Here is a 26,313-nt window from a genome sequence, read left to right as displayed (position 1 = left end):
CGATTACTCGCCTCGTCCCCGATGGCCAGCCCCTCGCGTTCTAGGTACTGTGTATAGTGCTCCGAAAGATTGTAGTAGTCGTCCGACCTGCGCGTGCCGAGTCTGGCTTGACCCCAGTTCGACCGCCGCTTCCCTCTCTATCCTATTCCCATGCAGTATAGGGAAGATAGAGCGGCAGAGAGACATATACCGAGCTCGACAGCTCGCGCAAAAAAAAAAAAAAAATATGGAACATGGCCCATCTCATATGCAGCGATCCTCTCCCCTGCTCGTCGAGCCTCCAGTCGTTCCCACAAAGCTTCCCGGCAACCCTGAGATCTCTTCCCTTCAGCAAGAACGCAACAGAACTCGGCTAGCATAGTCTCTTTCGTAGGCCCGTAGGGACGTGAGACTGACTCTTGCGCCATGTCTGGATCGTGGCCCGTGACCCACGATGGTGGGTCGTTGAGTAGGAGGGAACCCCCAGTGTAGAGCTTGAGCTGCCGTAGCTGAGCCATGAATTCGACGAGATCGGTGAACAGGTTATTACGCTGGGCTGCCGATGCCTCCGAGAAGAATGCGTTGTTATCGAGCTGCTATCCACGAATGACACTCATAACGATCAAGGGCGTTTTCGCGTTCGGAAGAAGGGAGCCGTCCGTGCCATACGCCAAGATCCGAGATGTAGGAATAGCGGTGTTGCGCTCAATGTGTCCACCACCATATCAGCTGTTAAAGGAAAGAAGTTATAGGGAAGACCGTACCGCATCGTTGCAACCTCACTTTGCATCTTTTCCCGTGGGGAAGTGGTGACAGGGGCGATAGGGATCCGGACGATATACTCCAACCCATCGTTGTCTAGCCGCATGAAAAAGCCGACATTGAATCAGCCGTGCAACTCCTTTACGATACTCCAAGCTCTGACGTCCGGTGCGTCTCGTCATCAGACTAGAGATCGCATCCCTATCCACTCCATTCAAGAATTGGGAAATAGAGTCGCTGCCCTGCTCTTTCGTGGCTCTGCCGGCTGATATGTGTGTATCGGTTGCTGTTCTTGTCTATGCTCGAAGGGATGGATCCGACGTTACGATAGTTGGATCTTGCTTACCTAATCTATGGATGAAATGCACGGTAAAATCATGACACTATCTCTAGCTAAGAAGTCGCTTTTGAAGCTGCAAAAAAAAGGGTAGAGAATTGAGGAATGCCATCAGAAGGCTAGGACCGCTTACAATCTATAAAACGGGCTATTCTATGCGGGATTGATAGCGGGGATAGATAGATGAATAGAATGGTAAAAATCCTACTCGCGATGGTGATCTGCTCGCGATGGTGACTAGCACCACCTGTAGTGGTTTGAGGTTAGCCGAGTGGCCAATAAAGTGGGACGGGGCACAAGCAAGCATTGGTATGCAACGATCGAAGTGGTAGAAGACAGTAGTATTATTATTATTTTTTTTTTTTACTCGATGTGTGTTCCTGTCACGTTCTTCTTATTGTTTTTCTATGAGAAATAGTGTCTAGGAACGTATTTCAAGGGATTGATTCGTCCATAACTCAACACCAAGACCCTCATTCAGCTCCAGACCACGCCACATGCGCTTCCCTTCTGGTGAGGCTTCACGAGTGACGTACTTGTCTAATAGAGGAGTGGAGTGGACTTTCCTCGAGTGGACCGACAGCTCCAACTTTCCCCATTGGCTCCCCGCATGTATCGCGGTATAAGAATACGGGAAACCTGGAGAAATCGCAATATCCGCTATCACCACTCCTCAGATCACCACGTCCGCCTCACTCATTCTCATCACGGTTTTCTACTTGCGTTATCCTGATCTTCACCCCTCCCTCCTCGTCTGACCATCCGATTCCCCGCAGGAATAGCATGCGGCGAGCGTAAATGTCAGCATCACGTTCCGTTTGCGCCGCCAGGGCATTGCGTCCCTTGGGGAGGGCTGCCGTCGCCCGCTCCGTCGTCGCATGCTACTCGTCCATGAGTGAGACGCTAGCAGAGGGCGGCGCATCATCGACACCGTATCCTACCAGGAATTTCGGGAAACAGTCACAGACAGGCCGCCAGACGGCACATCGTCCATCCCGTCGAGGTGGCCCCAGGCCAGGCGATGAGGACGCCCTGGCCGTCTTCAACGACGTGGTCGGCAAGGAACACCCTGGAGAAGCGCACCCCGAATCCGATGGAATCGCTCTCTCCGCATGGGAATTGACAGCCAAGATCAACGAGCTACGCCACCTCAAGGCTCCTGCCGCTCAGAGATTGCAGACATTTGAGACAGACATATGGCCGCGGATACGCGAGATGGGAACTCCGTTACCCCGGCACGTCTACATGGCCGCCGGCCAGCTTCTCAAGGGCTTATGCGAGGCCCTGCAGCGGACAAACGGACTCAATGGACCCGTGGGGCCCCTCTTGTTCGCCATCTACGACTCCTTGGGCAAGTACGACTTGGCCGTGAGGACGGGCATCATTCTCAACTCCTGTCTCGCCATTGCCAGAGAGAGGGACGCGTCTGCTCGCCAAGCCATGTGCCATGACCTTGTTACCATGTGGCAGTCCGTCTCGCAGATGACACGGCCTACGCAAAGGGGTATGCCGCCGCAATGGGCCCTCCCAGACAGCGACCACGTCTCCGAGCTGCTCCGGGACGCGCGGTCGGGTCCACCGGGCTCGCGCAACAATACCAACGCGGCCGTGAGTGCTATCCTTAATCAGTTCCCCGCCAGTGAAGCGCGCAAGGCTGTGCCCGGGCTGCTGGCCACCCTAGCCATCTGCGCCGACCACCGACTAGTCAGTAACGACGTGCTCAGGGAGCTTGCGCCGCTCCTCGACCTCTCGCGTCTCGCGCTCCTTCAGTGCAGCATGGATGATGCGTTTGTCGACCAGGCCCTCAACACCAAGAGTGTAGACCTCGTGGGCAGACGCCGTCCCCAGCTGGAGAGGCTGCTGCACCAGGGCTGGCCGAGGATCGTCAAGCTTCTCGGCGACCCAAAAATCTGGCACGAGGGCCGCGTACCCACAGCCAACAACAAGAATAGCCACAACCCGGCCCGAGAGTCGGTGTCATCCCTGGCGCATATCCACAAGCAGGCGCGCTCCGCGCTAGCGACAGACAACACGGGGGCTATCGTGTCCATCTGGCGCAAACTTCGTGCGTCGCAGGAGGCCAGCGAGTCGCGGTCGTCAGAGATGCGCGACGACGGCGAGTTCATGGATTTCTGGCACTTTGTGTGGTGCGCGCAGCGGCGACCCGACCTCCTGCGCGAGACGCAGGATGTCATGAACAGTATCGGGCTCAGGCCGACCATAAAGACGTACACGGCCATGATGCACGGGTGGAAGCTGTCGCGGGATGCGGGCAAGATTGACGCCATGTGGGATATGCTCATCGCCTCGTCCGTCAGGCTGGACACGCACTCGTGGACGGAGCGCATCTCGGGTCTGATTGAGCTGGGCCAGGTGCAGAAGGGCATCGATACGCTCGGTGACATGATGGAAAGGTGGAAGAAGGCCAGCAGCAGCAGCCACTTCCATGGACCAGCGACCGCCGACGACCTCGAAGGACACGATCTCACTGCCCCCCCGGCTGCCGTTCAGCCCACCATACAAGTTGTCAACGCTGCCTTCAAGCCTCTGATGCGCAAGGACAAGCAGACGGCATACGCGGTGCTCAAGTGGGCGGGCCAGGAAGGCATCAAGCCCGACGTGCTGACGTACAACATCCTCCTCCGAGAGTGCTTCCGCGACGCCGGCACGGGAGATGATGTGCAGGAGCTCCTCAAAAGCATGAAGGATGAAGGGATCGAGCCCGACGCCGCCACCTTTACCATCCTGCTCGACGAGGTGCTAGGAAACCTGGGCCAGGCATCACCTGCAGAGCAGGTGGCGGCGATTGACCAGATCATGGCCGACATAAAGGCCGCCGACGTGACGCCCAACCTCGAGACGTACGGAAAGATGCTCCACGCCGTGGCGTCTCTGCCCTCGGGCTCCGCGGCGGCGGCCATCGAGTCGGTTCTGGGCCATATGCGCTCTACGGGCCACCGCCAGATATCGCCGCACATGGCCCTCATCCTGGTGAGCCGGCATCTCAAGGACCCGCATCCCTCATCGACGGGCATCAGGGCCCTGCTGCAACACCACGGCTTTGCGACGGTGCAGTCGGGGGATCAGCGACTGTGGGAGCACGTCATGAGCGCGTATGCCGGGTTGGGCGACACGGCTAGCGCGATGGGCCTGTACCACGACCTCAAACGGCACGGGCGCCCCGTTACTCGCCTGTTCTCGCTGCGCGATCTGCTTGTCGCGCTCATCGAGAAGGAAGAATGGGAGGATGCCCGCCTCGTGGTGGATAACGCACTTACTGAGTTGGCTGGGGAGACCGATGTCCGCGACAGGGGGTGGCGCCATCACTTCTGGCACAGCGCGTACAGGTATGGACTGTTTGACTGGGATACGGCACCGGCTGGTGTCAAGCGTGTCGTGGATGAGCAGCGGTTTTTGGCGGATGTGCAGGAGAGAAGGTAATTTGCTTTGTTATACCCTTTTATGTAGAACAGTGTACCATGCTTGTTTCTGTATCGGCAAGCCTCTCCCCCTCTTTCTTCTTACATAGACATAGTAACTAGAAGACACACGAAAGTTCGAAATAGATTTCTTGGCCTGGACCCCCAAGACCAAATATATACATGATGACGCCGACGCTGGTGGGTATACCAAATGAATATGGACTGAAAGAAAAACCCCTCCCCCCGCAAAATTTTAAAACTCAAGATTCGCCTCTGACTTCATCATCGTTGTCACCGTCGTCATCACCGTGATCATCACCGTGATCATCAGGTGGTAGCCTGGCAGTCTGACCCAAAAGACCGGCAGCCTTCTCGAGGCCCTCGACATCGTCACGGGCCAGATTCCTCCCCCTACCCTGGTAATCGCCGTCACGCACCTCACCCTGTGGGCCGAGTTCGAGACCGGAAATTTTCTCGAGGTACTTGCGGGACGAATGCTCGACGTACTCTGCGCGCTGGCGCCTCCACGACGAGGGGTTGTCGGTAGACAGAGAAGCGGCGGTGAGCTCGGGCATCAGGTCGCGCAAGGAGGCGGACAGGGCGCGCAGCGAGGTCAGCTGGGACAGGGTGAACTCGGCCGTGGTGGTGATCGGAGTGGCGGAGCCGACGGACGACAGGGTGGAGGGGCCGTCGTTGAGGAAGGCGAGGGGGCCGGGCGGCGGCGGCGACTCGACAGCCTCGGTCTTGATGGTGGGCGGCGCATTGGCACCGACCACGCGGCGCAAGGAGGCGAGGAGAGCGTCGTTGCGGGCCTTTTCGCGCTGCAGAGACAGGCCGAGACGCTGCGAGGCCTCGACCCTGCGAAGGAGCGCGGTGACGCCCTCGAGGGAGTCCCCGTCCTGCTGGTCGTCCCCCGAGAGGTCGAGATCCTTATAGTGCGCGAGGCGCACGTGCGGCCGCAGGTCGACGGGCTGCACCGTCAGGATGTTCTGCATGGCGTACAGCTCCAGCTTGTCAAAGTTGCGGTCGATGGCGGCCGTCAGGAGCGTCTCGAGCTTGTGCGTGCCCGACTCGATCTCGCGACGGGCCGCATCCTCGGGCTTTTCATCCTCGCTGCTCCCAGCGCCGCCCGCGCCGCCGCCAGACGGAGCGTCCTTTTTGGACGACGGTTTACGGAAGCCGAGTTTCGACGGCGGGATAGACAGGAGGAGCTGCTCTACCGAGTCGAGGGCGCGGTCAGCTAGCACGTTGACGGTGTTGATGATGTCGTCTAATAGGGCCTTGAGAGGCGTCAGTGTCTACCACGATGGACTAGAGAGACGGAGAGGAGAGAGCTGCGGGGGTGGGGGAGGGGGGGGGACATACTACAGGGGGATAGCCCAGATGCTCGGTTATGAGCTCGTAGTCGGAGTCGGGTTGGGCCATGACGGATGCGACGCGACGAGACGCGTCACGAGAGGATATGTACTTGTGGATTCGGCGTGTGCGCACAAGAGGTGGACGGAAGCACCCCTCAATCGAGCCAAGGAGAAACAGAAAGAAATCTTGTGTGTACAGCAGAGAAAGGTCTCGTCGAATTGGACAGGGCATGTGTTTCATATGAAGAACTACAAGACGACGACGTAATTTGGGCCTGGCCAACTGACAAGGAGGGAGGGGCCGGCCTTAGTAGGCTGGCTCCTCCTCTCTATCCTCCTCGTCCCGCTCCCCCACCAAAACCCCAAAATTTGTACTCATACATATGCACCCATTACGAGCGCTACAGCCAATATTTACTAAGTCTCTCTCCTACAACCATCACCGCCGCCGCCGCCGACTCTCATAAACAAAAACGAGAGAGAGAAACGATTGTCATCATGTCTAAATACAAGGACATGGCCAAGGCCAAATGGCAAGAGAAGCCTGGTGGAAGCCTCCGCGGCCACGTAGTATGCTTCCTTTACTTTCCATTGATTTCTCATCCACCACCTGCTAACATGTAGTCTCTCAGAGCAGCCTCGCGGGTCGTGTCAAGCCCGACAACAGCGCCGCAAACAACCACGTGGCCCGTCCCATTTCCGAGCTGCGTGACCCGTCTAGCTTTGCCCCTCCGCCGAAACGTACCGGGTCGGGACTCGCGCCGGCACCGGCGCCCACAGAAACCGGCAAGCGGAAGACGGTCCCCTCGCCGTCGAAGTACCAGGATCCTCGCACGGGCCAGTCCTTGGCCCTATACGGGAGCACAGACGGGATCCGAGAGGAAGAGCACGAGCATGAGAGCGAGCAGCAGGGACAGGCGGCACCGCGTCCGTACCGCGTCAACACTACTGGCCTGTCGACGGACCACCTGCCTCCTCCGCCGGGGAGAAGAGACGGCACGGGCGGTGATGCCGCTGCCGGTGCAGGCGGACTGCAGGCCATCGAGGCAGCCCCACCGCCAGCCTACGAGACCGCCGCGGCGGGGAGACCCAGTCTGCCGCCGCGCCTGCCACCCCGCACAAACACCGGCACGGCAGCCTCATCCATGGCCGAGTCGCCGTCAGCAGACAGCAGCAGCCGGTACCTCAACCAGGAGGCCATCAGCCGTCTCGGCTCAGCAGGCGTATCAGTCCCCGGGCTAGGCATCGGATCACAGAAACAGACGACGGCGACGGCGACAGCGACAGCGACAGCGACTCCGCCGCCCCCTCCGCCTCGTCGACCGTCTAACCAGCCTCAGGGGCAGGTCAACGAGCTTCAGAACCGCCTCGCGCGCTATGGCATCTCCAGTTCTAATGCTACTCCTCAAGTCCAGCAAGAGCAGCAGCAGCAGCCACAGCCGGCCCAGGAGCAGGAGCAGGGTCAGCTGTCAGGTGGCACGACGTGGGCGCAGAAGCAGGCCGCCCTGCGCACGGCCTCGTCGTTCAACAAGGACCCATCCTCCGTGTCCGTGTCGGACGCCCGCACAGCCGCCGGCACGGTAAACAACTTCCGTCAGCGTCACGGTCACCAGGTCGCTGCTGGTGCCAAGAGTATCAGCAACTTGAATCAGAAATACGGCCTGTCCGACAAGGTAGGAGGGCTCATGGGCTCCAAAGACCACCAGCAACACCAGCAGCAGCAACACCAGCAGCAGCAACACCAGCAGCAGCAACAAATGCAAGCACCAGCTCTGTCAGGGATGTTGTCTGCCGCGGCAGGCAAGAAGAAGCCTCCGCCTCCGCCTCCCAAGAAAGCGTCGCTAGGTGGCATCTCCGCAGGAACTTCGAGGACGACGTCTTATGCTTCTACACCCTCGGCCGATGATCAACCTCCACCCGTGCCTATGTCTACAAAGCCGGCTTTTTAAGTAGATCTTACCTTCGCCATGCCAGACTAAGAAGGGGGGGGGGGGGGGGGGGGTAAGCTTCTTGGCATCTGAAATTTGTACATACACGCACAGTCGCACAGTTATCAGGCATAGACAATAAACTACACACCGAACGACTTTGACACAAAGGAAAATTCAATTGCGTGGCAGACAGAGCGACCACTAGTGGGCTAAATAAATTTCCTAAAAACCTTGTACTGAATTCTTTCTTTTTTTTTCTTTTGCCTCGTATCATCATGATTGTGAGTACTTCATCTCGTGTTTTTTTGCTCCGTAGCAAAGAAGTTCTTTGCTGATGCCAAATCGCCAGATTTCAGTCATCAGGCTTCCATCCCTTGATATCTAAGGGTTGCGCTTAGACCTTCATCTCGGTGAGACCGTGCTTCCAGAAGACGATGTAGGGGGTGACACCATCCTCGCGGTAGTTGAGAAGGGCAATCCTATGGCAAGGGCCGTTAGCAAATAACTCTAAAGGGTACGGGGGTATCTTTTGTGCGTTCTTCTTTTGGTGCTTGTTCCGTCGGAGATATACGTACATGCCATCAGGGTCCTGGGACTCGCCAGTGTAGAACTCAAGATCCTTGAAGTTAGGGAGAAGCTTCTCCTTGACGTAGGCCTGGGCGCCCTTCTCGAAGGCGGTGATGGTCTCGGCGGGAGCGTTCTTCTCCTGGAGCTTGGTCTTGACAGACTTCATGTAGCCTAGAGGAAGGTGTTAATTTATAGGAGCTCTGCTTCACGTCTTTGTTGTTTTGTATAGATTTTGTCTACATACCCTTGAGGTAGGTGAGGTAGGACTTCTTGTCGAAGGCGGTGGACTGGAGGCGGAAAGAGTAGACGACGTTGTTGACAACCTGCGCGGAGTCCTCGACACCCTCCTCAGCCTCCTCAGCGGAAGCGTTGGCACCAATGTCTAAACGAAGATGGAGTTAGCATACATGCCCATTTCGAGATGCTTGTCTCCTCTATCTTCTGCCCGGTTGCGATACGTAGGCGGGGTTGGATTGTAGGACGTTGTCCAAGGAATGACATCGAGGGGGTTGACTGACCGACTTCGACGCCACCCTCCTTGATCATGGCACAGTCTGCCTCGTAGACGATACCGTCGATCTCCTTGAGATCATAGGAGTCCGAGATCATCTCGTCACCGGTGATAATGTCCTGGTGGCATCATTTTAGTCAAAAACATCATCCTTTAGTTGTGCAGTGGCACGGGCAAGGGCAGGGAGGAGCAAAAAATGAAAGGTAAAAAAAAAAAAAAGTGTAAGAGGGGCAACAGCAACGCGCGCCGCCCCCGCGCAAAGTACTATGATGGAGATTTTCGTAGGAGACACGAAGGAAAGGAGGGCCACAAGTATTGGATGTATCGTACCTTGAAGATAATCATATTGGCGGTTGTGTCGGGACGTGACTAACAGAAAAACCTGAGGAGCAAGAGGGAAAATCTAGAGATGGAGGGGTCGAGGTTGAAAATTGGCAAAGCAGGCGGGCAAAAATTCAAGAGGGAAGGAAGGGTGAGGGGGGCAACGTCCTTGTCTCTTGGCTGGGTTGGTGGGGGTTTAGGCGCTAAACTGTAATGGGTAGTGCCCCTCTGCAAAAACCTTGGTGGTCGTGGGCAATTTAATGGTAATCAATTGGTTTACCTTTTTTTTTTTCTCTTCCCCGATGGGTGAGGAGACTAGTAAAGACGGAAAAGAAAAAAATAGAAGACATTAAAGTAAAAATGAAGACTATGAGTACTACTAGCTACTCATACAAGTACTCGGGAAGCAGTTAAAGAACGTCTCGTTAAGTACTTGCAGCGATGAAGAGGGGTCTTGGACCCTTCCTCTCTGATATCTAAATGGTTGTACGGCAACGGGTAGAGGGGAGCAGGCCAACCATGCACAGCACACAGACAGGAGGAGCTCTGATGAAGAAATTATACTGGATGTATACACAACCATGCACACAATATAAATTGTAGTCATAGTTCACGGTTCAAGAGCCGACAAGTTTATCAAATAGCTCTGCCGAGGGGAGGAAAGTGTTCGAGGATGCTCTCCACGAGTTCGTGTAGCTTTGCCTGTCAGGCCGACGTGGTATGGCTGACCACGGTTGATGGGGCTGATATTGACTGGTGTGGCTGGTAATAATATCCATATGGCGTGGCTAGTGGCGGCGCGCATGGCGCTGCACGAGGACTCGTTACAGTGACCGGTGCAATACATTGGAGCATGGAGGTTGCATTTGCTGTGGCGTCACCTTTCGGTGGCACCATTCATAGATCACGGCACTGCGGTCCTGCACTAAAGGCTGAAAAACACATGGTTTCCCCCCTGAAAGCGCCTGAAAGTCGGCCAAGATGATGACGCCAGGTCGTGCCATCCCGTGGATGCACATGCCCATGCAATGTGGGATTCATCGAGGATTCATTATTTGTGTTAGGCTCAATAATAACTCTAGATCTACGCCAAGCATATTAGGAATCAGGACCTACAGTATTACGGGGACATGAATGATGATGTTCACCGAGGGGCAACATGCTCGGAGCCCCGAGAACGGGGGTTGCCATTGGGCTGTAAAGTAATATTACTCCGTACATGTACAGATTAATGAGTACAAGATTCCAGGTAATGGACTCGTGGAGTAGAATGGACCCGATGCCGCGCCGCTTTCGATGCGTCAACGGCTGTCCAGGTAGTCGTAGGAAGTTTGGTGGTGTACGAGTACTTCTACAACTACTACACTACCTGTGCAGACTACGAGTACAGTAGCAGTACGTATTCTCGTACTCAGTGAGCCAGTCCTCGACTCCCTCGTACGCTGCCAGAACCGGAGATGAACCAAGACTCGCATGGACCAATGCGCTGTAGCGCCCAATAATTAACTGGAGACTTTTCCCTGAGCCATCAGATTATCAGCAGACCCGGACTCCCAGTCTTCCGCGTGCCGCCTCCCGCACTCTGGGCCAATACTCGCTACCTTCAACTTTCCTACCATGCTCTTTCTTCTTTCTATGCACACACATACAAACGCCCTACTCTCCTTTTACTAATGCTTTGATTTTTTTTCCCTCTCCTTTTCTCTTCTCCTCCTTCTTCATCTCGTCACCTTTATTGACCGAGCTAATTGTCGCCCTCCCAAAGCCATCCGAAAACAGTCGTCTCCCATATTGTATCCCCCTTACCCAGTCGCTCCTTCTTCATTTTCATTTTTGTCCCTCCTGCCCCCCCTTTGGACCTTTTGAGACCCACGCCTTCCTTTTCTTCGCGTTACCAAACATCACACCACAACTCCAACACCAACTTTTTCTCTTTAAAATCCTCTTTCCCCCCCTCCGAGGGCTCGCAAACTACGATATTTTTGCTGTTATATAATACCGACCTCCGCATCTTTCTCGCGGTAGTCCACACGCGATCTGCTACTCATAGCATGGCCAACTCTTCGGCCGCCGTCGGCCTAGAAGCCATGACGCCCGCCAACCACTCCCTCTTCGACACTAGTCTCCCACCTCTCCCCGAATACACTTTGACTCCTCAGGGCGATATCTTACCCTTCATCTCGGACTTTTGGCTCAACCTTCTGTCGCCTGTCGTCGTTTACTGGGTCGTTTCCATCTTTTTCCACATGATAGACGTCTACGACCTCTTCCCCCAGTACCGCCTTCACACCCCCGAGGAGATTACGCGACGGAACCACGTCTCGCGCTACCAGGTTGCTCGCGACGTCATCATCCAGCAGGTCATCCAGGTTAGCACCGGTGCCCTTCTCGCCCTGACCGAGCCTCCCGAGATGACTGGCAAGGATGCCTATAATGTCGCCGTCTGGGCTACCCGCCTCCGTCTCCTCCAGCGCGCCCTCCCCGGCTTCCTCAGCCTTCTCGGTCTCAACGCCACTGCCGTCTCCAAGAACCTCGCCGCCTCGCATCCCTTCCTCGCCGGTGCGCTCGCCGGGGGCTACTACCCGTTCCTCTCAGCCTCGTCCGGTGCTTCCGATGTGCCCGCCTTTGCTCCTTGGGAGATGGCCGCCGCTAGCTTCATCTACCATATCGCCATCCCGGGCATTCAGTTCTTCGTCGCCATCTTCTTCCTCGACTCTTGGCAGTACTTCCTCCATCGTCTCATGCACATGAACAAGTGGATGTACAGTACGTCTTCCTCCCTTCTGTCCTCACGCCCCTCTCTCCTGTGCGCAGTGATAGTATGTGATTGTTTCTGTCACTGACGCAAAGGACCCTTCAACAGCTACCTTCCACTCACGCCACCACCGTCTGTACGTTCCCTACGCGTACGGTGCCCTTTACAACCATCCCTTTGAGGGCTTCCTGCTCGACACCCTCGGTGCCAGCATCGCCTTCAAGGTCTCCTTCATGACGCTTCGTCAGGGAATCGTCTTCTTCGTCGTCTCCTCGATCAAAACTGTCGACGACCATTGCGGATACGCCTTCCCTTGGGACCCTCTCCAGCTCATTACCAACAACAACGCTGAGTACCACGACATTCACCATCAGAATTGGGGCATCAAGACCAATTTCTCTCAGCCCTTCTTCACCTTCTGGGACCGCGTCCTTGGCACAATGTACAAGGGCACGCGTACCAACCGCGTCCACGCAGCCAAGAAGGAGTCTGAGACCGGGAAGAAGGCTCAATAAATGGCGCACATGATGAAGACGGGGAAAACAAAAAACACGGCCGAAAAAAATCTTTTTTTTTCGAGGTACTCTGCATACATTTTCAAAACAAGCGATGAAACCACGATTTCTCTTTTTTTTCTTTTTTCCTCTCATTTTTATTCTACACGACGTCACCTTGTTTATTATTATTTATTTTTTCTTTCCACTTCCTTCAAAACAATGGGTTTCTGTCCCTCAGGGATAGACACCCACCAGATGTACAACACTTTTCGTGTTTCTTTTTTTTTGGGGAGACAAACGTTTCCCATTTCCTTTTTCTTTTTTCCTTATCTGGTTGATGTCTAGCACTTGTTGAAGGGGAGTCTTTTTTCAGGAAACAACCGCATCACTTAATAATTCAGGGGAACGCTTTGGTCGTGAACGAGGTCTCGTCATTCAGATAGAGGCTTCTCCCCCCCCTTTTCTTTTCCCTTTCCTTGTTCGTCTTTTGTATACGTGGTGGTTATAATGCGGAGAGAACTGTAATCCCTTTGTGAAAAGAAATAAAAAGGGGTGTATTATCTGTCGTTATCAATCAGAGAACGGGATGGCTCGTGGAGCGAGCTATGTTGTGCTATCTTTGCTATGCTTTATTTTCTTTTGCACGATAATACAGATGCTTACTGCGTTGCTGTCTATTCGTAATACATGGTGTTTTGATCCTTTATATTCCTACCATGAGTACTATTACTAGTATTTACCCTCTATGACGGTATACCAGTAGTAGCAATGCTAGCAGAACGTGCCTGATAAGTCACATGATGGTCAAGGGAATGGGAAACAATATCAATACGATCGATGGATGTAGATTACAGTCATACCCTGAAACAAACAAAACTATGAGGGCAGGGCCAAATACCCCAACCCGAGTTGAGAACCCCCAAGTCTTGTTCCCCTTTCCGAAACGCCAGAACGCACACTTTTTTTTCTGTTTCTTCTTTACACGACAAGAGGACTTCAACCGGTTTTGGACTTCTTCTTGGGCCGCTCCTCTTCTTCCTCCTCCTCCTCATCATCGTCCTCGTCGACGGCGTCATCGTCGTCGTCGCCGCCGTCGGACGCGTCCTCGTCGTCACTGCCTCCGGAACTCTCGTGGGCACTGTCGAATTCCTCGGCAACGTCGCTGTCACTGTCGGTCTGGAAGTCCTCGTCGACGCTCTCCTCGTCCTCGTCGGCGGAGCCACGGTCGGCGTGGGCATTGACGACGTCGTCGTCCGAATCATCCATCTGGTCGTCTCCGTCGCGCAGGGCCGTGGCGAGGAGCTTGGCGTCCTCGTCAATCTCGTTCTTGACGCGCAGGCCCTTGAGCTTGAAGAAGGCCTCGAGGGACTTGAGGTCCTCTCGCGAGATGTTGCTGAACTGCGAGGAGCCGGCTCCGCCCTTGAGGGCGACAGTGATGTCAAAGGTCGACAGGGCTGACACGGCGCCGCTGACGCGAGAGAAGGTGATGCTCTGCGTCTGCTCATAGGCAATGTACGTGGCCGGCTTGGGCACGAACATAAAGGCCTTTTCGAGACAGTACAGGAATCCTTCGCTTGCCTTGATGGAGCACTTGATGCCGTATTGGTTGCGGTGGCTAGGTTCTGTCAGTAAGCTTTCTTCTCTTTTTCTCTCGGGTTCTCCGCTTTGGGTTTCGAGGGCAGTGCGTAAACATACGTTAGGAAGTCCTTGGCTGGAGAAGAAATCTTCTTGTTGGCAAGGCCACGGAAGATCTTGGCCATGACGTGGTGCAAGGGTTCCTCGTAGTGAGGCTCCAGCTTGTCCTGGTACCTTCTGCGCAGCTCCTCCTCCTCGAAGTTGAGGTCGATGGTGACCTCCTCGTCCTTCTTGAACTGCATCACGACAAAGGGGTAGCGCGTCTGGCCCTGGCGTAGCGGCGGGTCGAGGCCTATGCACAGTAGATAATGCATCTCGTCGGGCTTGGGCAGCACCATGAACTTCTTGATGGCTTCGTACTGGATCTTGTAGTCGTACGTCTTACCGCGCAGGCGGAATGACGACTCGTACATGTCGATATCAAAACGGCCTCTGCAGGTGTTCGTGGTCAGTACTCAGTAGATGGCATCCGGATGAGCCAACAGAGGGATCAACTCACCTGGGTGTGAGATGCAGGACGTCGAGGAATGTGGCAATGGCATCACCGGCCGAGTCGCCAATGTCGGCCTTCTCCATGAGCGTGTCGTAAAACATGGTGGCAGCACTCTTCTCCTGCTCCTCTTCACCTGCGTCGCTGCCGGCATCATCACCGTCGGCCTCTTTCTTCGTCGTCGTCATGCCGGGGATGTAGAATCGCATCTCGACGAGCTGGTCCTTGCCGCCGCCAGCCTTCTTGCCGCCGGTTCTAGCGCCGCCAAGGTGGCCATTTGCGTTTACGTCCTCGGGGCGGAGGGGCAAGGCCATCTCGACGGCCACTTCATTGCGACCGGCCAAGTTGGTGTTGCCGATCTCGGTGTAGGGAATCTCGAATGCCGGCCTGTTCTGGACGTTGAAGGTGAGCTCGGCCTTGGAGAACTCGGCCTTGCCCCAGTTCCATCCGCGCAGGGCGTGCTCCTTGTTGTCGAGCGGGGTGCTGTACCAGTTCTTGAAGACCTTGCTAAGGCGGTCATAGTCGTCCTGCTGGAAACCGTCGAGCTGTATGATGGCCGACGAGTTGCGCTGTAGAATGCGCACCTCGTACCCCTTGGCTGCGCGGGACCAGTGCGCTCCGCCAATGTTGCTATGATCGAGGGTGAAGGTTTCGCCGCCGCTCGTCGGTTTCCATCCGAACCCCGTCTCGGCGAACCTGCACTTGCCACTCTGCTTGGAGAGGTCTAGGTAGATGTTGTCGAAGCTCTCGCTACGTCGTGATGGGAGCGCAACATGCGCAAGCTCGTTAGTCTCCTCGTCTCGTCGTCGTGCCATGCGCTGGGCCATCTTCGAAGCAAAGGGGACGGCCATGCATCTCGTCAGAAGAGAGCATGCATTGCTGTTGTACTTACATTGCGGCCATCTTGGGTGAAGAACGAAGATAGGCCTAGAGTGAGTTGATAGGAAAAGGGGACGAGCGAGGTTGAAGTGATAGGACTTGTTCAGTGTCCGTGTAACTAGCAGCACACGAAATTTGAGCTTCACGGTAGAGGCGCACGCGCTGGGAGAAGGGAAAGCGCGCCTCTAACGTGTGGCAACCATTAGGCGGTATTGTGCTGGGAGTGGCTGTAGCAACCTGTTCTGCTTAGGTACTGCTGTAGACGACAGCTCCAAGGCATCGCTGGTGGGTGATTCTAGGGGGCCCTGCCTCTACAGAGTATTACAGGTGAGTCCCCAGGCATGGACACTCCCGTCCATGGATCTCACCGCCCACGGGCTGCAGTACGTACCTCCGCATCTCTAGCAGGCTGGTTGTGCCTGCATTTTGCATCCCCTGTGGCTTCCGTCTCACCCGCTAACACGCAGTACAAATAGCGCTAGCAATAGACTTCCCCGGCGCTGGAAGTTTACTCTGTTGGGGAAGTGTCACATGTCCCTGCCTAGATGTGGTACTCGAGTACCTGAAGTAGGTGCCTATTTATCTGGCCGTGTTAGCACCCTCACTCATTCGTCATAGTATCCCTTAATATTTTTGCTAGTAGATACAAGCCAGTGCGTCATGCAATACCCCCTCCCCGGAACGCTCAAAGTCACCCGGTGACGACAGAGTCCGTGACCGTCCCCGTTATCGCCCTCATCTCAACTCTCCCCTCTCCCAACTCTCTCCTCTCACCTGATCCTTTATCCTCTCCTACGTTCCGACGAGCCTATCACCCCCCTGCCACCTCCGTTACCCATTCGAACTCGAACTCTGTCCCTATGGTCCCAGCCGGAAACCACGGGAAACGGAGAACGACCTGCCTCTGACCTACCATGGTACACCTCTCGAGGCCCTCGGGCCGCCGATGCACATCTACCAGTCGAGTCACGGCCAACATCCTACTCTCTTGCCTAGCCATCTCCCCCGTAGCAGCTGCTCTGGCTCCTCAACGGGACCCTTCAGCTAACGACTTGCTTTCGGCGCCGGGGCCTATTCCTATTATCCCTTCAGATCCCAGCGTCATCACTCCGTCAGATCACATCTTCACCCTCCGACATGTTTATCACCACGGAACGAACCAACATCCCGGCCTTCACCGCACACGGGACGTCCTTCACACCACTTCAGGCATCCGACTAGCTGCTGAGGATGGCTTTGCCGCACAGGATATCGACATCCTCGCCGCAAAGAGTCGGGGCGACCCGATAGAGCGCCTGAGGGATCGGCGGCCCTCGGTTGTAGATCCGATGGTCGCCGAGGCCAGGCTCCGGGGTGGTGCGGCAGTGTTGGATGCCTCAGCCTGGACTACTGAAGAGGTGCCGTCACCCGACATCACAGATAAGGAGACCGTCTTGACCCTGGCGTACATGGCTGCCGATGCCTATGTGGCGGACAAGGACCAGAGCGACTGGGTAGATGTCGGCGACCATTACGACCCCACAGACGACTTTGGCTGGGAGAGTGACGGGCTGAGGGGCCACATCTTCATGGACGAGACCAACTCGACGCTCGTCGTCGGTCTCAAGGGTACTTCGATGGCTGTGTTTGACGGCGATGGCACCACGACCAACGACAAGGTAAACGATAACCTCTTCTTCAGCTGCTGCTGTGGTCAGCAGGGTCAGTGGACATGGCATCAGGTCTGTGACTGCGCAACGGGCACGTACTCGTGCAACAACACTTGCGTTGCCGGAGCACTGATGGAGGAGAATCGCTACTACGCCGCTGCCCGTGAGCTGTACTCAAACGTCACGGAGCGGTACCCCGACGCCAACATCTGGCTGACCGGGCACTCACTCGGCGGTGCCATCACATCATTCTTGGGCCTGACATACGGTCTTCCCGCCGTGACATTCGAAGCCGTCCCAGAGGCCCTCCCAGCGTCCCGCCTGGGTCTCCCTGTGCCACCCGGCGCTGACCCTCGTACGCCGCAGACGCGTCAGAACACCGGCGCCTACCATTTCGGCCACACAGCGGACCCCGTCTACATAGGAACATGCAACGGTGCCACTGCTTCCTGCTCGTTCGCCGGATACGCTATGGAGACGGCCTGTCACTCCGGTCAGGAGTGTGTCTACGATGTTGTTGCCGACAAGGGATGGCGCGTGGGCATCGGCTCTCACAGGATCCGCTCCGTCATCAGTGACGTCATCATGGAATATGACGACGTGCCGGAGTGCCATTTTACGCCTGAGTGCAGGGACTGCGCTCAATGGGATATGTACGAGTCTAACGGCACTCTGACGACGACGACATCGTCACCGCCCACTACCTCGCGTACCAGGACTCGGACGGCCACTTGCGAGACGCCCGGATGGTGGGGCTGCGACGATAAGACGACTACGACATCGGTGTCGACCATCCCGACGACGACGACTACGTCGACATCGACTTGTAAGACGCCCGGGTGGTTCGGGTGCAAGGACCCGACCACTACAACCACACCCACATCCACGAGCACCACGCCGAAGCCTACGTCAACCTGCGAGACACCAGGATGGTTTGGATGCAACGACCCGACCACGACGACTACGGCGCAGACTTACCCCACAACAACAACAGCATCAACAACTACTTGCAAGATTCCTGGATGGTTCGGCGGCTGCCGGGACAAGCCTGAAGCCACGTCGACTGCCGTCTCCACGCCCCCCATCACAGCCGGTCCTACATACACAGGGCCACAGCAGACGGAGACGCCGACGCAACCGCAAGGATGCCGCCATCGAAACTGGCTCGGAATATGTAAGGACAAATTGGAAGATGTGGAGAACGGCTCCCTCTTTGACGAGATATAGCGTTTCTCCATCTTGTTTGGCTGCTTGCTTTATCTATTAGCCTGAAGAGGTGTTCACGACTACTGGCATGCGTGGCCATTGACCATTGAATCATTGATTTGCATCGAAACTTGGGTTTTCCCTCCTTCTATCTTGGTTAAATGGGCATCATGACGAATACATGGGATGGGAGGTTGTGGCATCCCAGGTCGGTCCCGTGTACACGAGGAAACGAATGGTGTTCATAAGGACTACCAGACTTTCAGGGCGATATACATGCCCTCTCTTTTGTAGCCTAACTACATCTGTATATAAGCGAAGAATGAGTTAGATTTCAGAAAATTTGGATAATTTCCGGACAAGTAAAGCCTTGAATGCATTCTGTGCCGTGCGGCTTACGAGAATATGCCAGCCGGCATTAGACGTCATGCGGAGATGCGCGTGGGGCCTTTGAACTTTTTGGGAACCTCGATCGCGTGCCACTTCATTCCAACCCATTCAACATTCGTTACCCGACGACGACGCGCCAACCCCACCCCCCCTTTCGAAATCCCATAGGTTGAGGACGTGACCACAAGAGATCTCAGTTGAAATTCAGGAAGCGCCCTCGCGTTCGAAAAATCGGATAGCCCGCCATGTCGGCTGACGGCACAGACACACCCAAAGACACGGACGAAGGGGTGACGACGCCGGCCATCAACTCACGACAATCGAGCCCCAGTCTCAGCGACGCCTCGGACTCATCCAACAGCGACAGCGAACAGCCCCCAGCCAAGAAGATAGAATGGTTGGTCACGGGACGAGGCAAGCGGTCCACGGCGGGCAACCGGATGAAGTCGATGCTAGCCAACGAGGAGCCCGACTCAGATCTAGAGCTGCTCTTCGCCGAGGAAGACGACGACCAGGGGTTCACAGATGTAGGGGATGACGCGTCAGATGTGCACATGGACTCCTCATCCGACGACGAGGACGATGGCGCCGACGTCGGTGGCGACGAGGATCTCGAGGGAGAAAAGGAGCTGGAGCGCCAGGCCAAGGAGAAGAAGGCTGCCCAGAGGAAACGCAAAGCGCAGGATGCGATTCCTGCCAAATTCCGCAAGAAGAAGGTCCGGATTGCCCGTCCTGAATCTTCCGCCGCGACGACACCCACATCCGCGACGACACCAGTGCCCCCCGCCGGCACAGCAGCGCCAGCGCCACGGCTAAAGAAGAAGTCCGAGAGGGCCTCATGGCTCCCCACAGCAGCAGACATGCCCACGCGCGCCTCGTCACGGCAGACCACCCGCCTCTCAAAGGAGCAGCTTCACGCGCAGATGGAGGAGCGCGAGGCCCGTCGGCTCAAGCAGTTGGAGCACATGCAGCGCAAGGCGGAACGACGCGAGTCGCTCAAGAAGCCGCCCATGACGCAGGAAGACCGGCTGCGGGAGGCGCAGATAGTGGAGCACCGCAACAGCAAGAGCCTCAACCGATGGGAGGAGGCAGAGAAGCAGCGGGAGGAGGAGAGAAGGGCCAAGCTGGCGGCTCTGCAGGAGCGCACGCTCAAGGGTCCCGTGATTACGTTTTGGAGCGGCACCCGGGCGTGGAAGGACGGCGGGGTGGCCAAGTATGTTGTTGTCGAGGAGAAGCCGAAGCGCAAGGAGAAGAAACCGAAAAAGAGCAAGGGGGAGGATGGCAAGCCCGACGAGGCCAGGACGGATGAGGAACAGGCTACTGGCGACAGCGCAGGCAAAGAGAATGCTCCTACTTCTACTACTTCTACTACCACTATGGAGAAGCCTGCTGCTTCCGCCCCATCCGACCCAGCGACTGGTCGTGATCAGACTGCGCCGGCGCCTAGCGAAGCCCAAAAGAACGAAGCAGCAATAGGCTCTATACCCAAGGAACCAGCACCAGACGAAGCAGAGAAGGAAGAACCTGTCGAGCCAGAAGCAAATCCCCTCATGGCCATGCCCCCCATGCCACCTCCAACAACCGCACCGTCACATGGCAGAGAGATGGGTGGAGCTCAGCCAGCTCCCGAATCTGCCACTACAGCCCCCGCTCCGTCTGTGCTTGCGAGCCCGGAGGGTGTTGATACGAAACGGACTGGCTCGTCTGCGGATCTTCCCACTCCTGGACCCGATTCTTCTTCAGAAGGAGCTGCTGCAACTACGCTGCCATCCCAGGACGTTGCGAAAACAGAAACGACGTCTCAGAAGGAGGTCCAGTCAAGGTCGACGGTCGATGCCGAGGAGAAACCAGCGGACCAGTCGCAAATGGCGGAGGCTTCCAAGGAGCTGCAGTCAGAGTCAGCAACCCAGAAAGAGCAACCACCGCAGCCAGAATCCACAGCCGAAGACAAGGACAAGGAGCAAAGGCCACAAGAAGAATCTCCAGTCGACGAGAAGAGGTCCCAGCCAGAGTCAGCAACCACACAGGACCAGCCACAGCCCGAGACCGTCCAGGCTGACAAGCCCCGGCAAGAGGTCCGAGCCGAACAAGACGCAGCTGCCGAGGATGCCGAGCCGCGCACGACAGCTACGCGCCGCACAATCATTTACCAGAACTTCGATGAGAATGCCATCCGGGACAAGACGGTCCAGACGCAGATCCTGTTTGGCAGAAAGATGACGAAGCTATCCAGTAAGCCCCCCTCCACTCTCCGAGCATGCTCTGTATGTTGCACGCACGTGTACACGATGCTTTCCAAACAATCACGCTGACTCGCACACCCCCCTCCCCCCCCGGACAGAACCCCCCCACCCACCCGTCTGCGTAATAACGAACCTACCAGCCCGGTACCGTGACCCAAAGACCGGTCTACCCTTCCACAACGCCCTGGCCTACAAGGAGATCCGCCGCCTGACGGGCGGTGTCTACCGCTGGAGCCGCACCATTGGTGCCTGGGGCGGTAGCGCCGACGCAGCGGCCAAGGGCCACCCCCCGCGGTTCTTGGCCCCTGCGGATCCGGAAGAAGAGGGCAGGAAGAAGGTCAGGCAGCGGCAGGTTCAGCATGTCAAGGACGTCAAAGACAATGACAATCACAAGGACAAGGACCCTGTCGAGCATGAGGAAAAGGAGGGGCTGGACGGCAAGGACAAGGGTGAAAAGGCGGAGGAAGAAGACAAGGGCAAGTTACACACACAGATACGAGTACAGGAAGTTCGGAACGTGCCAGATGCCGACGAGATGCAAGTCGATCAACGCAGCAACACCTCGTCGGTATCGATGCCCAAAGTCAAGACTTGAATTTTTTTCTTCTTGATTCTTCCATCTTACGATTACCAGTAAATATACGTCACATACATTACGAGAGAACGACCTTGACCACTACTATATTATATATAATACAAAAGTATTTAACTAAACCCAACCCCCMAWCCCCCCCCCCCCCCCAAAAAAAAATTAATTTATTTTACATATTTAATAAAGACGAAAATAAAAGAAAATAAAAAATGTCTCAAAAGTTCACGCACACACCGCTGATGACTTGATTGCTCTGTTCAGTCATTACACGACTAGAGGTTGCTCGGATCAACGAGTTTGTCAAATGTTTCAAAATGGTGCTGTCAACTTGACTTGTCAATTCCCATTGATGTGTGGAGGGAGGCCTCGCCCCCCCCCATCACGTCACGGCTGTCAATTACAACTGTGCACAACCTCCGAAATTCACGGCGGTAGCAAAGCATCATGGGTACCCAGCACGGTCAGAGCGTCATGTCTCAGTCAAAATAAACGGTCAGAGTGTAGACTTCAAAAATGTAAAATGTACCAAGGCATAGTAATAATTCATCAACTCGCAACACATCTGGCCAAAGCCGCCTTTGTTCATGTGTCCGAATCTAAAAAGGGAGGGGGAACAAAGAACGAACAAGATTGAAAAAAAAAAAAAAATTTAAATAAAAAAAGCACCCTGAGACTAGAGAGACGTCTGCCCCAAGAGAAATATCAAAACTCCCCCCAAGACACAAATCCCAATCCGCTGAAATGGCAACATTATATACATGTTTTTGCTCTTCAAGATGGCCAGCTTTCTTGACAGAGATGCAGTAACAATCCAAAAATCAACTCGTGAGTTAGTAACTACTCGTAAATCAAATCCAACGCATCTAAACTGTGATGCATGTCATATACAGTACTTAGAAGAGGGAAGCAGAAAGGTCTGGATCAGTTGGCCTTTGCGGCAATAGTGTCAACCATCCAGCCCAGCTCATCGGCGAAATCGTCAACACCGGTAGCGTCGGGAGCAGGGAGGAACTGGGCCTCCCTGGCGGCCAGCAGCTGCGGCAGCGTCTGAGTGTAGTTGTTGTCGTCGTTGGAGATGCCAAACGTGGGACGGGGCCGCATGCCGGCAGCTCGGCGGGCGCGGATTCCCTCTTCGTCATCGTCATGCTGATACTGCTGCTTGCTGTATCCCGCGAAGCCCGTGAAGCGGGGCGTAGGGCAGGCAGAGTGCAGCAGCGTCGGATTGTGGGGGTCGAACAGGGCGGGCGAGTCTGGAGCAAGGAAGGCGTCCGAATTCTTGCGGGAGACGGTGGAGGCGTCGTCGAAAAAGGTAAGGGGCTCGCCACCGTCAACCTCGTCGTCCACGTCTGGGGTGGGGCTAGACAGAGGGGAAGCCATGGCGCTCGATGTAGCAGACTTGGTCGTCCGAGGAGCCGGTTCCAACACGGGCACGTTGGCCATGGCAATCTCCTCGGCCGTGTACAGGCCAGCCTGGGCCTGACGGTGGGCGTGGCGGTGGTCCTTGCTCGTGCGGGACTTGGAGGAGCGCTGCGACGACGTTTCCTGGACCAGGGAGCTCAGGTTCTTGGCCGTGAGCGGGGCGGTACCCGACAACGAGTGCGGTGCTCCAGGTGCCGACGGGGACGATGTCGACGGTGCTGGGCGCTGCATGCGGGGAGGCGCCGACAGTCCCGTGGTGTAAGGGTTGACCTCGGACACGGCCGACGTGGCAAAGTTGGAGTCATCCTCGGGCTCCTCGGCGATGTCATCGGGGATGACGAGCGTGGACTGCTCACCGCGGCTCGAGCCGCAGCGAGGCGGCTCGGGCATGTCGTCGGATAGGAAGCGGCGGAGAGATTCAGGAGACATGGAGCGGCTGCTGGCTCTTGATGAGGCGTCGCCGCGCATCGATTCCTCGTAGTCGGAGCCGCCGGCGTGCGAGGTGGGGGGCGTAGCCTTGGGGTCGTCGTGGCGATCGCGAGAACGCCCGCGCTCGCGGCTGTGGAACAGTCTCCTCCAAGCGGCAGGCACAGGAGACTGAGAGCGGCTGGAGGTGTGTCCTCGGAAGAGTCCCGGTGCCGAATGCTTGGGGCGGACACGGCTGTTCATCTCTTGCTCCAGCGGGTTGACTGGCTGGGGTGTCATGAACTTGGTCGAGGGATCGACCGACTTGTAGTCGGTGATGCGCATGGAGCTGAGAGATGCACTGCGTTGACGATGAGACTGCTGGTAGGGAATGGTCAAGATGTTGACTCTCTGACCGGGCAGGGAAGGACAGGCTGTAGTTGAAGGCATGGCGGGATCAAAAGTCTCTGTAGATGCGTCGACTTCGTACTGTGGTGGTGAGAAGGATGAAGAGTCAGTGATGAGTTGGGCTGGCAAGGGCTGGTAAATCGAGAGAGTTTGAAGGGAGACTGTTTTATCGGAGGAGATCAAGGGAGAAGAGAGGTCTGGGGAAATGGGTTTGTTTATACGGGTGATACGGCGCAGCGTGTGGTCCTCGTATTATACCAAACACTTGTACGGCGTAGTAGTAGTGGTAGTAGTAGCAGTGATACTACGACAGAGTATGGCACTACTCGTACTAGCAGTGCCCGCGCTCGTACTCGTGGAGAACAAGGCCGTGGAGAACAAAGGTGACAGGGGGGTTGTGTGTTGTCGGTGCAGGGAGGGTCTGAGGGACGCGAGAGAGCAGGGATGCCGGCTTACGTAGTAATAGTAGGTGTGGCCCATACTGAGACCGCCAGTACGTGTTTTCGACAAGTCGTCGTCGTTGCAGATGATATCTCGAAATATATGGCAACCTTTCCACTGACCCTTGGCTCTTCGAGTGTCGTGTTCCATGGGGTAGAAGGTGGTGAAGTTGTCCCAAGAGCCGATCAAGCTGACGGATTGTACCGAGGGCTGTGTCTGTCTATGATGCTGGGTTAGTACGGATTGCAACCGTAAGAAGAATACAGCGCGTAGAGGGCAGATGAGACTCGTGAGAGCGGCGAAGCCGGGCAGAGGATTGGTGACGCATAGTGCAATCTCATTGCCAACCATCTACGAGTAACCGTCCGTGAGGTGCAGGGGTATTGGGTAGCAAAGGGCAGATGGATCATGGATGGGGGGTGAGCAAGTCGGTAAGGCTCAACATATTACTCGTAATACTGGTATTATAGAGCAATAAACAGAAGGGACAGGGGGGGGCGGCGATAAAGGAACGTCTCTTTTTTTTTTTTTTTAGCAGCATGCGACGTGTACCATCTCTGCGAGCGCATGATCCATGGAAGAAAAAGAAGGATTCCACGGGCGGTAAAAACCTGAAACGAGGTCGTGTCGAGACGCGAGAGGGCCGACGGCACAGACTGCGAAGCAGTGTTGTGTATTATTAGGGAAGGGGGTGTGTGCATGGGGTGAGTTGGCAGCTGTTCTTCTCCAGGGCCGCGGTCTCGTGCCCTGGAAGTTGCTGGGAGACGGTGATCTTGAGTGGTGTCCTCCGTCCTCTCCGACTCGGTTCATGTACGAGCAGTCAGACCCCTGTACTGCCCGCCCATCTCACACGGCACTCGCCAACGGAGGGGGAGGGGGGACATTGAGGCGGTGCGAGATGCGAGTCTATGACAGGGCGGCCCGGGGTGCATTCTCAGACGCTGGTGCATATGCCTTGTGCACGTCTTGGTGCCGGCGTTGATGCAGGCCGTCGATGCAGGAACGCGTCCCATCCAAGCGGGCAGTCCGTGATGTAATGAGCGTGGTCTGCATTGTGCATTGTGACCCCACCGGGGTCGTGTAATGGGAGTCACAGAGTCGTTGACTGCCCGGTGCTGGCCCAGACGCGCTATGCCAGTAACCAGCATGCATCCCGAGATCATCAAGAAGCATAAACAATGCTGGAAATTGAACAACGCTCGGTGAAGTACAGCTGGCAGTAGGGCTGACCGAGTCTAAAGGCTCACAGGAGGCTGGTTTGCTGGGCCGCTGCTGGAGCCTGCCCCCCCCCCCCCCCCGACGGAGGCTGAATAGGGGAATGAGGGAATGAGATTGGTCTGTGCAGGGACAGAGCCATGACCAAATTACCCACGACGCCACTTGGCGCACATTTGAGGGCCGCAGTCAGAGGAAGGCTGCCAGAGTGTGAAGAGGGAAGGGAAAGGAGATGAGTGGGATGAGTCAACGGCTCTCTCACCGAGACCCCGGACCGAGGTGTAAAAGACGCCGACGATGGACACGAAAGAAGAGCTGATGGTACTCACAGTAGAAAGGTGATGAGTGTTGTCGCAGGATCCATGACGTGGAGCTGATGAGGGTGCGTGCAGCCCTCAATAAATAGTAGAATACCCGTATTCCCAGTTTCCGGAGGATGGCGTAAACTAGATCAAGACTTGTTCTTCTCTCTTGCCCTCTCCGGCTCTTCGACTCTTCAGACTGTCGATGGGATGGTAAGCGCCGTTGATGGCGGTTATCCGCAGACGGCCGTTGGTCCAAGACCACCCCCCCCCCCAAGGACGCTGAAACGAGGAACCCCGGCGTTGCAGGAATTATGGCGCCCGGGCAGGGTTGGATTGGATGAACCCGGGGGAGAAAAAAAAGAGAGAGAAAAAGGACGAGATTAAAGGCGACTGAGTCCGTCTGAATCCTGGCAGAATAGGGGAGAGTAGGAGGGCGCTTAGCAGTCGCGCGTCGTCGTCGCAGTCAGCGTACGAGTAGGTGATGCCGTGTGAGCGGGTGTCTCGGATGATGATGGCCGTATCTGCTGCAGTGTACTCTGCAGTACGATCTGGGTCGAGAGCTGACTGAATCGGTCTGGTTCGTCGAAGAATGGGGG

General features: G+C 56.0%; 9 protein-coding genes across 9 annotated transcripts; 5 read left to right on the top strand and 4 right to left on the bottom strand.

Moving 5' to 3' along the window:
- Positions 1 to 1,969: 1,969 nt before the first annotated feature.
- Positions 1,970 to 4,519, top strand: GMORB2_3107 (PPR repeat; the record flags this gene model as incomplete). Its single annotated transcript, XM_035465083.1, has 1 exon — positions 1,970 to 4,519. The coding sequence occupies one exon, from the start codon at positions 1,970 to 1,972 to the stop codon at positions 4,517 to 4,519; it is 2,550 nt and encodes an 849-aa protein (XP_035318958.1).
- A 241-nt stretch (positions 4,520 to 4,760) lies between these two features.
- Positions 4,761 to 5,925, bottom strand: GMORB2_3106 (kinetochore protein Mis12/MTW1; the record flags this gene model as incomplete). Its single annotated transcript, XM_035465082.1, has 2 exons — positions 4,761 to 5,798; positions 5,866 to 5,925. 2 exons carry the CDS (start codon positions 5,923 to 5,925, stop codon positions 4,761 to 4,763), a joined length of 1,098 nt encoding a protein of 365 aa, XP_035318957.1.
- Positions 5,926 to 6,356: 431 nt separating this feature from the next.
- Positions 6,357 to 7,837, top strand: GMORB2_3105 (uncharacterized protein; the record flags this gene model as incomplete). Its single annotated transcript, XM_035465081.1, has 3 exons — positions 6,357 to 6,428; positions 6,491 to 7,490; positions 7,812 to 7,837. The coding sequence occupies 3 exons, from the start codon at positions 6,357 to 6,359 to the stop codon at positions 7,835 to 7,837; spliced, it is 1,098 nt and encodes a 365-aa protein (XP_035318956.1).
- Positions 7,838 to 8,183: 346 nt separating this feature from the next.
- GMORB2_3104 (Translationally controlled tumor protein) lies at positions 8,184 to 9,212 on the bottom strand (the record flags this gene model as incomplete). Its single annotated transcript, XM_035465080.1, has 5 exons — positions 8,184 to 8,268; positions 8,365 to 8,527; positions 8,601 to 8,738; positions 8,875 to 8,986; positions 9,198 to 9,212. The coding sequence occupies 5 exons, from the start codon at positions 9,210 to 9,212 to the stop codon at positions 8,184 to 8,186; spliced, it is 513 nt and encodes a 170-aa protein (XP_035318955.1).
- Positions 9,213 to 11,239: 2,027 nt separating this feature from the next.
- Positions 11,240 to 12,458, top strand: GMORB2_3103 (sphinganine C4-monooxygenase; the record flags this gene model as incomplete). The annotated part of the gene is made up of 2 exons (XM_035465079.1): positions 11,240 to 11,954; positions 12,052 to 12,458. 2 exons carry the CDS (start codon positions 11,240 to 11,242, stop codon positions 12,456 to 12,458), a joined length of 1,122 nt encoding a protein of 373 aa, XP_035318954.1.
- A 978-nt stretch (positions 12,459 to 13,436) lies between these two features.
- Positions 13,437 to 15,392, bottom strand: GMORB2_3102 (uncharacterized protein; the record flags this gene model as incomplete). The annotated part of the gene is made up of 3 exons (XM_035465078.1): positions 13,437 to 14,082; positions 14,136 to 14,507; positions 14,575 to 15,392. The coding sequence occupies 3 exons, from the start codon at positions 15,390 to 15,392 to the stop codon at positions 13,437 to 13,439; spliced, it is 1,836 nt and encodes a 611-aa protein (XP_035318953.1).
- A 966-nt stretch (positions 15,393 to 16,358) lies between these two features.
- GMORB2_3101 (lipase ATG15) lies at positions 16,359 to 18,320 on the top strand (the record flags this gene model as incomplete). Its single annotated transcript, XM_035465077.1, has 1 exon — positions 16,359 to 18,320. One exon carries the CDS (start codon positions 16,359 to 16,361, stop codon positions 18,318 to 18,320), a length of 1,962 nt encoding a protein of 653 aa, XP_035318952.1.
- A 414-nt stretch (positions 18,321 to 18,734) lies between these two features.
- Positions 18,735 to 21,527, top strand: GMORB2_3100 (vacuolar protein sorting-associated protein 72; the record flags this gene model as incomplete). The annotated part of the gene is made up of 4 exons (XM_035465076.1): positions 18,735 to 18,740; positions 18,929 to 20,111; positions 20,334 to 20,921; positions 21,073 to 21,527. The coding sequence occupies 4 exons, from the start codon at positions 18,735 to 18,737 to the stop codon at positions 21,525 to 21,527; spliced, it is 2,232 nt and encodes a 743-aa protein (XP_035318951.1).
- Positions 21,528 to 22,445: 918 nt separating this feature from the next.
- On the bottom strand, positions 22,446 to 24,416 carry GMORB2_3099 (uncharacterized protein; the record flags this gene model as incomplete). The annotated part of the gene is made up of 2 exons (XM_035465075.1): positions 22,446 to 23,888; positions 24,213 to 24,416. Coding segments are annotated over 2 exons (1,647 nt in total), but the record flags the coding sequence as incomplete, so codon positions are not given.
- Between the last annotated feature and the right edge of the window lie 1,897 nt (positions 24,417 to 26,313).

This window comes from Geosmithia morbida, assembly GCF_012550715.1.
Source record: "Geosmithia morbida isolate 1262 chromosome Unknown scaffold_16, whole genome shotgun sequence".
In the NCBI taxonomy this organism is placed as follows: Eukaryota; Fungi; Ascomycota; class Sordariomycetes; order Hypocreales; family Bionectriaceae; genus Geosmithia; species Geosmithia morbida.
The sequence above is the reverse complement of the archived record's forward strand: the minus strand, read 5'-3'. Positions and strand labels throughout refer to the sequence as shown.